The following is a 14,453-nucleotide window of genomic DNA, read 5'->3' on the forward strand; positions in this document are numbered from 1 at the left end:
CTCATCCAACAGCACATTTCGCCGAGATGGTGGCCGCTTGACAGCAGCCAGTAACTTTATCTTGTTCTCTTCTGTGTCTCACAGGACTTGAAGGAGACCGGTCTTCACTTAGCTGTGCGCATCTCTGAGAAGACTTCTCTGGCTCTGGTGGATTTTCTAGCTCAGAACTGGTGAGAGAAATCTGCTAGTGTCACAGATCTGTCAGCACCCAGTAGGATTTCCATCAGCTGACCACTCTGTGTGTGTGTGTGTGTGTGTGTGTGTGTGTGTGTGTTTCTCAGTGGCTGTCTGGAAAAGAAGACTGCAGAAGGAAACACAGCTCTTCATTACTGTACATTATATAACAAAACTGAGTGTTTGAAACTTCTGCTCAAAGCAAAGGCTGCTTTGCACACAGGTATACAATAATACATACACACAAACTCAACTATAAACATGATGGATAGATGGATTGGGGAGGTGGATGGATAGATAAACAGACAGATAGAAAGGTTGATACCAACAGACATTTGATTGGACCCTTCCATTGTTCTGAATGTCCTGTAGTGAACTCGGCGGGTGAGACGGCTCTTGACATCGCCAAGAGACTGCAGCACATGCAGTGTATCGAACTGGTGAGTATCATATATTGCACAAAAACAGCTGAATTGCTTTGTGTTTGTGTATGTGAGCATGTGTTTGTAGAGATATTACCTCTAGGTTGATTTTTATCCTGTTTAATATCCTGAAGTCTCATATGACAATGTTTTCATAAGGAACTTCCCCTCACCTTCCCTGCAGATAATAGTATCATCACATAAAGCGAATACAATGTTGGCAAATGAAGAACCAGGTTCAGGAAACTGACAATAAATAGAGAGCTGTATTTGAATTTTTGGATTTGCTCTCTCTAATAGGACACTAGTGTGAAATATTAGTCCTGTCAAAAGTGAGTTTCTGGAATTTCTTACATTTTCTCTGTGTGTATGTTTAGCTGGAATTGGCCCACAATGGGAAGTTTAACTCTCAGATCCATGTTGAGTACCCATGGGAGACACCACAGGACATGTATGACAGTGAAGATGATCTGGACGAAAGGGTCTGTAATGACATTAACTATTTCATACAATATGCATTTTTCACTATAATTTGTACAGTGGTATCTGAGCAATTTGCAAAAACTAGTGAAAATGTTTCTATTTTGCATTTTTCAAATTTAATAATAAAATAATTGAAGTCATAATATTTCTTGGTTTTAAAATGTACAGAATCTGAATGAAAAAGCCATGTTCAGGTTCAGCAATATGAAAAAAAAAAATTAAGTGAATCAGTAGATGATAATAAATTAAAGTAGATGTCTTCGTTGTGTTTTATAATAATGTTCATTAACTTTGTTTAGGTGAGTCCCCATCCTAAGGGCTCACGGTCTCCGCTGCCTCCTACTGGCAGCAATGGGCACTGCTCGTCTGCATGGAGTTTAAATAAAAGCAGTCCAGCCCGGACCTATGAGAACATTGACTTCCTATATGAAAATCCACCCAACAACAGCGCCCCCACTGGTGGCTCCATGCCACCTCCCCTGCCAGCTAAAGCAATACAGAGAGGTGAGATAGTGTTTATCTTTAATTGACTTTTGAAACCTGAAGTCTGGAATTTTGGAATTTGATGTTCTCTGAGAAGCTGAATTGTGCCTCCTTTGCATATGAGAAATGTGTAGAAACCCTGCAAGTTTATTCCAGACAACCACAGCAAGGTCAAAGATAAATTGTGTCCCCACAGGTCGTTCAGATCCTCAGATCTCGGTTTCCATTCCAGAGACTCACGCCCCCTACCGCCAGAGTTCCCACCCCACTGGCTGCTTTCAGAGAATCAGCACCCCGTCCCCTGTGACCGAGTCCTCTGGACTGACATCAGCACGCTCTCACACCATTGGACCGTCAAAAGGAGCGAGACAGACGGTGTTCTGGGAGGGATCTTCCTCTGGGGCAGAGGGCAAAAATTACTCCACTTCACCACAGTGTCAGAGAGGACCCGTCAGGTTAGTCACTCGCTGTGTCCGAAATCGCATATTGTCTAAGTATGTATTACATATTAATTTGAATTTACTATGCGACTGTTAAAAAAGTACGCTCTATATAGAATGAATACAGGTAGTATGAATGAAATTTGGACGTACTACATCCTCCATGTTGTTACTTTCGCGTGACCTACCAGTTTGGACATACTACTCTTTTGGCGTACTGTTTTTTGCATAATATATAGTAAGGAAGTATTCGATTTCGGACGCAGCAACTGTAATCCTATACTACATTTATCTTACACGGCCAGAAGTTTCCTCATTATTGTATTACATCTTAAACACTAGTTAGTAGTTGCTGGAATTTTTTTTATTAATTATGTCATATCAAATGTTAATGAAATATAATGACAGGGAGAATTTATATGATTTCCATGTGAACATCTACTAAATTCAGTGTAGCATCCATCCAAAATCTGTATTTGTTTATCTGTCAAATATAATTCAAATGTTTATCTGCAGCTCAGAGAAGACGACCTCGTATCGCCGCACGAGCAGCGGGAGTCAAGGGAAGAGTTCGGCTCCATCTCCAGGGTGTGCTGGCAGTCAGGAGGAACTCTACTGCAGTCCAGTGGGCGGAGCTCCCAACCATACACCTCCACCAGCTAATGCTAATGCTAACAACAGCGTGCCAGTCATACTGCCGCCACCTCGCTCACGCAAAAATGCCATGGTAAAATGTCAAGCAATGAGAAATGATTTTTCTTCTTAATGTTTACACATTATATTTACTTGTATTTGTTTGTTATTCCTTCATTTGTGAACATGAATTTGTATATGTAAAAGCTGGAATACACCACACGACTTTTGCCCAGATTCCCCACCCCGAGTTGATTGATTTCACTGAAAATTGCATAGCGCGCAGACTCCATTTTTCTTTTAGCTTGAGACTATGATTCCATCCAGTCTTTTGTCATGCATCTTCTAGCAACGAGGTGTATGTTTCTGTATGAGATGGTTGTGTTTTGTAAAGTTTGAAAGTCAGGTAGTATATGATGCCCGGTTTTTCTGTGTAACCCTTTTCAAAGTCAGAAAGTGTATGATGCTGAGATTTTCTCTGTGTGTTAGATCTCATTAAGGGAGAGACCCAAGAAGGTCAGAGCGTTGGTTGACTGCAGATCAGTTGGTGCTAATCAGCTGGCTTTTTTTAAGAACGAGATCATCATAGTGACAGCAACTGATGACCCACACTGGTGGGTAAGTATACATACTCTCTCACACTGACACACACACACCATGTGTTTACCTGGCTTGCTTTTAACAGGCTTTACAGTAACTGAATATATTTTCCATAAATGGTTCAAACTGATGTCGAGACCTCAACATCTTGCACTCTTTTCCTCCCAGGTGGGCCACATAGAGGGAGAACCTTCTAGAAGTGGCTCCTTTCCAGTCAACTATGTACATAAATTAGGAGAATGAGGTGAACCTCCATGAACACTCACACGCCATGTGGAACTAGTCTAGACTGTTGCTTTTATCTTAAGAAGCGCTAGACCTAGAGACTGTGGAGGCCTGAAATGCACTTAGAAGATGAAAGACTGGAGAACAGCGTTAGTGTGGAGTGCTGTAAGATGATCCACTGATCATTTCAGTGCTGCTCATAACATATCTGAGCTGTTTATCTGGACTGAAGGTTTGGTAGGTACGTCATGACTCATGAATGAATGGCAGAAAAGGGATGAAAGCCATCCAGCTTTTGAAACTCCTCTTGGCTTTAGTTGTTTAAACTAACGACAACACTTGTTCTAATTGATATTGAGGCATTGAACGTGTTCTTGGCGTTTGAGGTCTCTAAGAGATTGTCGCCCAGACTCGGAGGCACTGGACTCATTTGCTGAAGCTCATCCTGTGGTTGGTGCTCTCTGGATATAAATATATACCATCAGGCGTCATGACATGCCATTAGTTTTGCCCAGACACCAGGTCCACCAGACAGCGAGTTAAAGGATGATGTATTTGGTTTCATCTGTCTCCTCTGCACCGACGTCTCCTATTGCTGCTGATTCCCGGACATCCAGCCCTGCACTGGGAGATAAAGCAAATGGTAACATCAGTTGAAAACCTTTAGAATCCTCAGATAGAAGATCAGGATGTTATCTGAGTGTTAAACGACAACAAATGTTATTTTTCAATCCCAGCACGCATGAAATGTGTATTGTATATCATCCTTGTGCTTTTCGAGTTTCCATATTTTATGCTAATTTTCAAAAATCAAGCTCTGTTAGCTTTGTCTATACAAAACAGGAAAAAAAGCTGTACTTGTCACCCACATTTAATGTCTTTTCTGTGTTTGTATTGTTATCGAACAGCATTATTATTGTTATTATTATTTTAATGGGATCTCCCTCCATACCGAGGTGGTTTATGGCAGATTTGGGACGTGTCTCGAACCGGCAGACTGTATAAATGTTTGATAAGCTGAGAGCACACAACAGATGTTTTCCCTTCTGCCATCTCATTGACTTCTGTGAAGCATTTTTCAGGCAGAGATGAACGCACGTATGTTGGAGGTCCAAAACGGTTCAGCTCACTTTGTGTTTTAGGAAAGCAAAAGGTAACGCTGTGTAAATTACACTTGTTTAACTCAACCGTTATTGTATCACTGTAACTGTATTTTATTGATAAATGTCACGTCCAGTCTTTTCAGGACAAATGAGATTTTTCTCTGAGATGTTGTTTAGCATCTGTTTCAAGGATCGAAAATGACAATTAAATGTTTGCAAACTGTAAACGCGTGTTTTCATTAAACATACAATGGATTGCAAAACCTTTGATATGACTGTTGTTGGTTTATAGGAATGAAGTGTTTTATTACAGAATATAATACAGTACATTGGCATATCCTTTTTCTAGAATTTATAAGCCCTCTATAATCATCAAACACATGGAGACTTACTCCTCTGCGTTTTTAAAAAAAATCCTGGATTAAGAATGTGGCATCTTTTTGCAAAAGGATTATGCAGACACATTAAGTGTGTGCATGTAGATCCATATTAGTACCTTCTACTTTTTCAACAGTCAGCTGTCCATCTTGGATGGGCCTAATGGATTGTTGCCAGCACTCAACTTCTTTACAGATTGAAAATCATTAGGTAGCATCTGACTAAACTGTTGCATAATTGACAGGTGTTACGTCACTGGTCAGTGCGGAGTGATGCAGAAAGTTTTCAGGTCAGCCTGAAGCAGATGTTCAATCCCACAAGATTTCTATTCTCAGTCCTTCAATCACATTTATTGACTAGTGCTCCTATCTAGATTGTGCACATCTGCCCTTTGCTCTGGTCTACATTCATTTGGATTGTTCTTTCCACAATATATTCACTTTAAGAAAGCACATGCCAACATGATTTTGCTCATTATTACATGTGCAGGTTGTATGACCTCAATAATTATTTGTACCTTAAAAAATATTTTGTCACACTACAAATCTATTTAAAATAAAAAAAATATTTTTTTGAAATATGGTGGAAAACAAACTGTGGTGACCAGTTACAGGACTAAAATATAGCTTGTTATTTACATTAAAGGTCCCCTATTATGCAAAATTCACTTTTGCATGCTGTTTGGACATAAATGTGTGTTGGCAGTGTGTACACAACCAGCCAATAGTGATAAAAATCCACTCACTCCTTTTTTATTAATCCCCATAAATCATAAGCAGTGTCTCCCAACGACCTGTTTTCAGAATGCTGTTTTAGTGACGTCACTAAGCACAGGCCCCGCCCACGAGTGTTGACAGACACTGCCGTTATTTCAACATAGACCCGCCCTGATCGAGTTCACAGCTGCTGCACTGACGATAATGTCTCCCAAGCGTCGTAGGTGTTGTGTGGCTGGCTGTATTAATCCACATAGCTCTCTCTATTTACTCCCGAAATCTGAGGCAGCCGCTGAAGACGAGGTGGAATTATTTTGTTTTTAAAGAAAATGCTCCCTCAACTCTACCGAAATTCGTATTTTTACTTGCGCACTTCTTATAACTTACTGTGTTTACTCAGCTCTTACGGTGATTTTCTGAAGTAAAACTGACGCTTCATCTTTTGTGTTATGTACAATAAACTTTATTAAACTCATCAGTATATGTTTGATCATCATTCGGACCTGGTCCGAAACAGCAGACTTGTAGGCTATTAATAATGGATACATACAAGCAGATAACAAATACGTTATAACCGTAATTAAACTACTAAACTATACCTGTAGTTTATCATCATTCCGAGAAATTGTCCTGAGAGACTGAGCTCGAGCTCATGAAGCTCCGCCCCCTGTGCCGTCCAGCAGCAGCTTATTTGCATTTAAAGGGCACACACTAAAACAGCGCGTTTTTCTGAGCCCCAAAAAATGACAATTTAAACATGCTGTAAAAAATGATTTGTTGGGTATTTTGAGCTAAAACTTCACATAGCCTACACACTCTGGGGACATCAGAGACTTATTTTACATCTTGTGAAAAGGGGCATAATACGGGACCTTTAATTTTAACCTAACTTAAAATTCATTCAGTAATATTCTAAAAGCAGATTTTTTTGCCTTTTTTTTTTTTTTTTTTTACTGATAGGCTAGGGTACATGATTTTATAATCTCTGAAAGCACAACCCCACTCAGTATGTGTATATACAATCACAAGGGTAAGCTTTTTATTCAACTAAACCCAGCCATTGGATCAGGGCTATTATAAAGTCATAGCTTTTGGCATTAGATGTTAAAAACATTATGCAAGGCCTGATGTTATGCAACAATATGAGTGCTTTACTAATCTTTTTATAAACTGCAAATTAGGTACAAATGGATGCTCTTTTGCTTTTCAGAGCTTTAATCTTAATGTATGTTCAGATAAAACATACAAGTTCTAGAATCTCTTATGCAATTTTTTTAACTGAAAACTGAACTGACCTTGTTTTAGAGATATTTTACTTAAAAACAATAAGAATACTTTTAAATTATAAATTATTATTGCAGATATCTGAAGTGTGGGGTTTAGATTCTGAATCTGGTCACACTGAGAAAGACAAACTGTATGAAACCTCAATGTGTTTTTTTAATGGGTCAGTAAGCCTCTAATTTCATGACAATCATAAGTGCTTTTTACACAGAGGCAATCGATTTAAAATCGATCTTAATCCAAATAAGTATTGGACCTTTAGACATATATATGTCTATGTCAGATTGCCAGATGGCTCATGGAAAGAAATGAGGCTGTTGGCACTGATTTCAGCAGAAATCATTCCAAGCTGTGTTGGATCAAGTGTTTCTTCCTGTACTGTTGTCCTATCAAATTCTGCTGAGAGACTGAGCATTTTAAAATAGACACAGGCATAAAATGGCATAAGATCAGCATTTTCATAGGCAAATGGACTCATTAAAACAGTCAGCAAAAACATCTTTTAATATTCAATGTATTATCAACAAATGTACAGAAGCATGTGGAATAGTTTCCATTTCCATTCATTTTTTCTTCAAAAATCAGCAAATTTTCAGCAAAAATCCAATGAGCATACAGTGACAATAGAAGTAGGCTATCCTGTTAGACAAGAGACAAGGGTTTTAGAAATGTTGGAACTTGTTCTGTGAAATAAAACAGTAAATAACAGTAATTACAGAATAGGCTATCTTAAAAAGATTGCAATAGAACTTTGCAAAGCACATTAAATACATAAATTCAAAGCGTGAAACATTCTTATAATGTTCAAAAGTGTTCAAAAGAATACAGTCAAAGGTTACATTTGTGAACCCTACTTTTACCAGAAAAGCTTCACTTAAACTGTGACTAAACATAAAAGCTACTGTAAATAGTAACGGCCTTTGCTATGTTTCACTTGAAACTGACCTCGCAACTCGAAAAAGTGTTGCATACGATGAACACTTTACTATCCCATGAGGCCACGGGAGAGGATTTATGAATGTCAGTAAAGCGTTGTAACTGACGCTGGTAGGTCACATACTAAATACAACATGGCGAATGTAGAATTACATTCATGTTATATAGAACATACGTTTTTTTTGTGGCCATGAAGTAATTAGCTACTTATTCAAAATGTTCCTACTCAAGAGAAGATACGATTTCGGACGCATTCAGTCACTTTTGTCGCTTTGTCTCTGAATGAATCCGCCATTTTGAATGAATTGTTTGACTGAACGATTCCATGACTCATTTGGTAAGACAATGATTTGCTGCCACCTATTGACGGTTTTAGTTTCATTTTTGTTACTAATTACCCCTCGTGGACCAGATTTCACATTTAATTTAATTTTTCGATATTTATATTGCGCACCTGCAGCTGATAAAATCAAACCTGCAGTCCACCAAGGTGCTCGCTGAGGGGCTGTGAGTTACGAAGATTGAACGCTATTTTGCGCGATTCTGGGGCCAGTTGCATAAACATAGCCATTGAGTTCAGACTGTGTCGTTGAGAACTAGTAAGACCAACTAGCAGTTGGTTAAGCGTAATCAGTCTTACTTTTCAGTATCAAATTATTCCAATCTATGTTTTTATGTAACTGACTTAAAAATGTAAAAGTTACAAATTGGATGACTAACTTGTAAGATTAGTCTTAGCAGTTTGTGCAACCGGACCCTGGTTAAAAAGATAGAATGCGTAGATAGAATGCGTTTATAAGTAGACTACTCAGTGTGAAATATGAGATAATGAAGTAATTTTTTAACTTTTTTTCCTCATGGGACTGGGGGGCCTCCAACTGTTTCTTTGAAACGGGTCTCTGAATTGCAAAGGCCGCCTGTGAGCATTAAGATTACATTAGCTTTAAGTTATTTTACAGCTGAGAGAAGAAATAATGAATCGGCTTATCTAAATAAGTACAGTAGATTTGACAACAAAAGCTGGATATTCAACAAAACTGTTTTTTTTTTTTTTTTTTTTACAAAGATTAGTGTTACCTGATGAAAGCCTATAAGGATGGCATCATAACCGTAGACATGGACACAAGGACAGACTTTACATTCATTCTGCAAGTGGGTCAAGATCTTTGGGAAAGCTTTTCTTTTAACATCTGTCATAGCAAAACTCATAAAAGGTGCAGTGCAAAAATCAGCATGTGAGAGAGACTTCGGCTGAGGTGTCCTTTAACCACACAGCGGAAATTAAATTAATATGTACAGTCAACTAGATAAGGCATTTGATGAATGTTTAACTCTATATAGATTTTGAGAACATACAGCCTACAACTCACGAATACCCGTGAGAAACCATTCAACCGGTCATCTGGTAGCATTGCTGGATTTCTACAAACTAGAAACCCTTACAAATATTTACCAGGGTATCTGACAGTGGTTATATTTAGAGTTATATTATAGAGTGCAACAGATGATTTAAGGAAGTTAAATCCCATTCATTTTCTTCATAAGGGAATTGATTATGAACAATCAGACAGACCTACTGTGAGCTACGAGAATATTATGGTTATTATCATTATGGTAATTACGATATGGCTCTAGCATGGCACACCTTCATATATTACATATTGTTGACTGCACTATCAAGTTTATCCTGATCTGTTTGAACCCCAGTGACAGTAGGTTTAGGGGCGAGATTAGGGGTGGTCCTTCATAATGAGATTCGTTTAAAAATCGTACGTTTTTGTACAAATCAAATCGTACGAATTCATACAAATCGCCACTTCGTTAAATAGGCTACTTAAGTTTTTCCATGAGATCGGGTTGGAATGACGTATGGTCAGTTTCCCAATGTTTTCAAACTACTTAATTTGTGTGCTTAAGATCCATATAGCCTAATGTATTGTTTCTCTATATAAAATAGCCAAAACCGTCAATCATTTATATTTCTTCATCGGTTTTAATTTAATGATTGAATTCGCAATGCTTTATGGGATTTTAAGTCTTTAAGTAGGCCTACACGGTTTTGTTCGATTGTGTTTTTGTCAAAATTTCAAATACTTTTTTTGCTTCAAATTAAAGTTTGTAAAATTGTGATTTACCTCAATAAGCTGGTATTGTTTATGGCTTATAACTCTTAAACTCTTTAAATTCGAAATAAGGAAATATCAGACCGCTGAATGCCGCATTTGACCAATCATAATCAATCATACCAGAGATCCTTGTAATAAATGAAAAATATCAGCTTTTGAAACCTTACTACACTGTTCAAAAACGGATTCCATAATTTTTTTTTGCGGTTTTAAAGTAGTAACACTGGTTACCATGGTAAATGTTTGTAGGAGAACTTTAAGAATTAAGATGGGTTCATAACATATTTCCAAGAGTGATCGCTAATAACATGTCCTCACAACAGAGGCTTTCATCACAACAACTTAGTTTGGTTAGCAGTTGATATGTCGCTGAAGAACATTACATGCATGTTCATAATCCACAGCAGCCAACCGCGTGTCCTAAATCTAGTATAATCTACAGCTGCCTAAATCAATTCCCTCCTAAAATGAGGGAGATCAGCGCAACCATTAAGGACACCCAGATGTTCTCTCCTTAAAGAAGTGTAAGTAGCCCTTGAACTGAGATTCAGTCAACTCTAATGTGTTTGCTTCACGCCTGATCGATATAACTGAATAAAGAAAACTGAAGGTCTGACTGCAGGCATCCTGCCCCGTCAAATGACGTAGGCTAAATCGAACTGCATCACACACAGATGCGTAGGGGTCACGCAGAGAGACAAAAAGCACCATGCATGCAGTATTTATAGAAGACAAGAGTGTATTGCAAAGGGACCCTGTTAAAAGACATTCTATGTGTATGTAATGATTGTAATCACAGCTTTTCAATTGAATAATTAATGTTACATGAGAGTAAATAAATGCTTAAAATCTTACTTTTAGATTTTGGCAGAACAGAATCTCATAATACAGAGTAAATTTAATGTAAAATATTGTGACTATATTTAATGAACACGATTAATAATAACTTTTCTGTTATGTTTATTTAATTATTATTATTATTAAAAATAAGGATATAATGATATATTAAGATGCAATAATTCCATGTTTTTTTCCTGATATAATGCAGCGAGTAGAGCGAGTGTCTGCTTAAACAATGAGGCAAGATGCCAGGTGCAGACTACATTCTCAGTGGTGATGTACAGTCCCGCTGGCTTACCCTGCAGTATAGCATAAATCTCTCTGCCGAAAGAAAGGTTATTCCACTCGCTAAAGACCTACAAGGTTAGCCAGCATCACATCATTTTTCTCTCTATATAGCCCAGAATCTTCCAGCCTTAACTGGTTCAAGCCAAGAATAGCAGTCTCCTGTGTTTTGCTGAAGTCCCTGAACGCACTCCACTCAAACAAGGCTGAGCAAGAGCCATTTGCTCCGAGAGAGAGAGAGAGAGAGAGAGAGAGAGAGAGATGAAACGCAAAGGAGACAGGAAGTTTCCATGAGGGCAGCTGCACCAAATAACTAACCAAAGAGATTATAGCAACCTACATGTGAAACTGCTTTTAGATTGTATTCATTATTAAATGAGTGATATTGGCTGTCTGAAACCTGAAAAAAGCAGCATTTGCACGCAGCATACGGAGGTAGGAAGGCATCAAATCAAATCTGAATCCAATGTTAGCATAACATCCTGTCTATCTAATAAGATGCCTTCATCTGGTTGGTTTTTGAAGGTCTTCGCTTCCTATGATATTCCACTGTTCTACGCGTTTGGTTCGGGGATTGGTGGAAAGACTGAAAATGGTCTCTGATGGAGTGGTTAATAATGTATGAAGGTACATTCATAACGTATGCGTTTTCTGGCAAGGAATAAGCATTTGTAGTCATTAAATATTTGTTTGGTTATCTCTCAAAAGTTCACAAGAATTTGTTCTAGATCATTTCACATGACGTGATGCTTTAGAAGCCAGTCTGAAACCCTTGGCATGTCCCATTATAAAAAAAACACTGCCTGTGAGGTCACTGATTTCGGACACAGCCATAATCTTTCTGCTCACATATTTGAACACATTCTTTGTAGTGTATGCTCAAATGAACTAGCGATCTGCAGCGAATGTAATCACACAGCAAAAATCTCAAAATGTCCTCATGCCAGTCATTCATGAGCTGTAGTTTTGGATGATCTGTTGATGTCAAATACATTCGGAAGGAAATTAAAGTCAGGTCCTGGTTGCTAGGCGACAAAGGGACCAGAGAGGCCACAGATGCAATGCTGACAGAGAAGAGAGAGAGAAATCGCTGCTCCTCTTCTCCATCCACACAAGCCCAATGGGCACCCTAGACGTACAAGACGAAAACACTAGAGGACCAAAGCGCATGTCCCCAGCATCTGTGCACAAATCGTACAATTCATCCGTCCCTTGGGACTTTAAGGACTGTTCACGCCAAGGATGATAAAAAATAACTCTAAAGTTTTAATAAATTATCATTCTAATTCTATGGAAACAATGAAGTCCACACCACAGGTAAAATGATAACATCACGCAGGAACAATCTAATTGGAATCACTTTAAGAGTGATTTTTTCCAGTTAATAGGCCTAATTGTTTTCCTCGAAAACATTGTCAGCTAATCAGATTCCACCTGACTTAAAAGAGCTTGAACATTTAAAGTGAATTCTGCTGACAACAGAGCGTTAGACAAATGCAATACGCGCTTATAAACAGAATGTTAAAGTGCCAGTAAGCGATTTCTGTGAAACGCTGATATTTGAAATCACCAAAACAAACACACGCTTACCCAAAAGGATGCACCCCTATCTTGATAGCTTCACCCCCAAATCCCTGAACACGTTATGCAACACAGGCACCTCCCCCCTAATGAGTGTATACACCCCTTACTGCTGATTGGCTGCAAGTTTCTTGGTCCACTTTCTACAGCACTTCTCAGAAATTGCTTACTGCACCTTTAACATCCATTGGTGTGGACATGTAGTTACTGTTGTAGGTATTGTTCTTGGTGTGAACAGGCCTTTAGCCTAAACGCTCTGTTTCACCTTACTGCAGATGGAAGAATGCTTTTCTTTTCGGATGAAGTGAGTTCTTCTGGATGAATGTGTGTCTCCTCTCTGACATTCTCACGCACACCAAGCGACATGAAGTGTAACGCATGCACAAAGCTCTAAACATCAGCAAAGTTCACACACATTAAAGCAAATCCCCAGCGTCTTGGGTGGTTCAAGCAGCATATATGAGGCCAGCGCCATTTCGATAGGCTCAAATGAAGCACCACCTAAGATCCCAGTTAACAATATATACAGACAGAGCAGAAGTTTCAGCATTTCCTGACTAACAGCGAGTAGACAATGAGCCTTGGATATCCTTGGATCTGAAGATAGCGATTGAGTTGTGTTGTGTGACAGCAGTGAAGGGCCATCTTGCAAGTAAGCAGCGGCTGTTTCGCTATTTGAGTTTGACAGGCCAAGGGAGGCACGTTCTCAGCCCCAGCATGGAGGAAAAGACAATGGTGGGTTTGTGCCGTTTAAACCGCAATCCTTTTTTCAGCCGCTGTCCGTTTTCCGCCACGTATAGTTCGCCCTGCTGGGCGGCAGCAGTGATGCGCGCCACCAGCTCCCCGTGTTCCACCGCCTCCTGCTCGGAGCGCACGAACACCTCCCTCAGCTCCTCCAGTCGTCTCTCCATCTCTCTGATGACACGCTGGCGCTCCTCCACCTCCAGGAGGCGTCGACGAGCTGCCTCGAACTCCATACTCGAGCTGGGGGTAACCAGCTTGGACGAGGGTGCCGTGGCACTTGCAGAGGGGGGCTCGGAGCCTGTCTGTCCAGCAGGGACTCTCCGAAAGTCCCCCATGGAGATGGATCTCCGCTGAGAAGATGAGGGCAGGAGGAGGTTGGATGAGGAAGAAGAGGAGTGGACATCCATCCCAGAAGGTAGAGAAGAATCCTGCTCCGCGTCACTGTCAGAGTTCTCATCCTCATGCTGGTGCTTGTTCATATTTGCGCACGGCTGCTGCAGTTGTTTTCTGTCGAGGTGCGAAGTGCTCTTACTATTCTGTTTGTGCTGCCTTCTCCGTCGAGGGAGAGAGAGCTCAAGCACCGTTTTGCTGCCAGTGAGACGCTCCATTCATTAATAAGACACCAGCCACCAGCGCTGTTAGCTCACACTGGAGGAGCCTCGTCACACTCTATTGGACAAAGACACGCTGACTTTGCCGCAGCTGATTGGATGCTCGCCCTCTGTATTCCTGCCCACTCAGCATCCTCTCTTTTTCACTCTCTGTCGTGACGTCCCTACAGATGTCTATGTCAGCTCAGGCAATGAACAAAAAAAAAGCCAAAGTGTTTTTGTTTTTTTTACCATCACTGCTTAATCATACCCTGTTCCCTCCCTCTGTGTGTTGCCTGTAGCAACACAGCCTGATCCATCAGATAGTTTGCAGGAAAGCAGAATTGACTGCCTGCCCCACACACACTCATACACATTTCCCTCTCTTGTTCTCTTTGAATAGGCCTATA

The 14,453-nt window shown here is 39.7% G+C and overlaps 2 protein-coding genes across 3 annotated transcripts in view; one reads left to right on the forward strand and one right to left on the reverse strand.

The window, feature by feature from the left end:
- asap3 (ArfGAP with SH3 domain, ankyrin repeat and PH domain 3) overlaps positions 1 to 4,831 on the forward strand; it is a 28,759-nt gene extending 23,928 nt beyond the window's left edge. Inside the window, exons 18-26 of one of the 2 annotated variants that reach the window (XM_081347333.1) lie at positions 85 to 170; positions 282 to 397; positions 547 to 614; positions 974 to 1,078; positions 1,379 to 1,583; positions 1,759 to 2,017; positions 2,519 to 2,729; positions 3,125 to 3,253; positions 3,404 to 4,831. In XM_081347333.1, coding sequence (XP_081203459.1) covers positions 85 to 170; positions 282 to 397; positions 547 to 614; positions 974 to 1,078; positions 1,379 to 1,583; positions 1,759 to 2,017; positions 2,519 to 2,729; positions 3,125 to 3,253; positions 3,404 to 3,478 — 1,254 coding nt within the window. In that variant the 3' untranslated portion in view covers positions 3,479 to 4,831. The remainder of the gene's footprint in view (positions 1 to 84; positions 171 to 281; positions 398 to 546; positions 615 to 973; positions 1,079 to 1,378; positions 1,584 to 1,758; positions 2,018 to 2,518; positions 2,730 to 3,124; positions 3,254 to 3,403) is intronic. The other variant, XM_081347334.1, reaches the window with a different exon arrangement.
- Positions 4,832 to 12,166: 7,335 nt separating this feature from the next.
- On the reverse strand, positions 12,167 to 13,932 carry LOC308707715 (TMF-regulated nuclear protein 1-like; the record flags this gene model as incomplete). Its single annotated transcript, XM_081394331.1, has 1 exon — positions 12,167 to 13,932. One exon carries the CDS (start codon positions 13,930 to 13,932, stop codon positions 13,381 to 13,383), a length of 552 nt encoding a protein of 183 aa, XP_081250457.1. The 3' UTR covers positions 12,167 to 13,380.
- Positions 13,933 to 14,453: the final 521 nt, after the last annotated feature.

The sequence above is a fragment of the Scardinius erythrophthalmus genome (genome assembly GCF_964197995.2).
Source record: "Scardinius erythrophthalmus genome assembly, chromosome: 19".
Classification (NCBI taxonomy): domain Eukaryota; kingdom Metazoa; phylum Chordata; class Actinopteri; order Cypriniformes; family Leuciscidae; genus Scardinius; species Scardinius erythrophthalmus.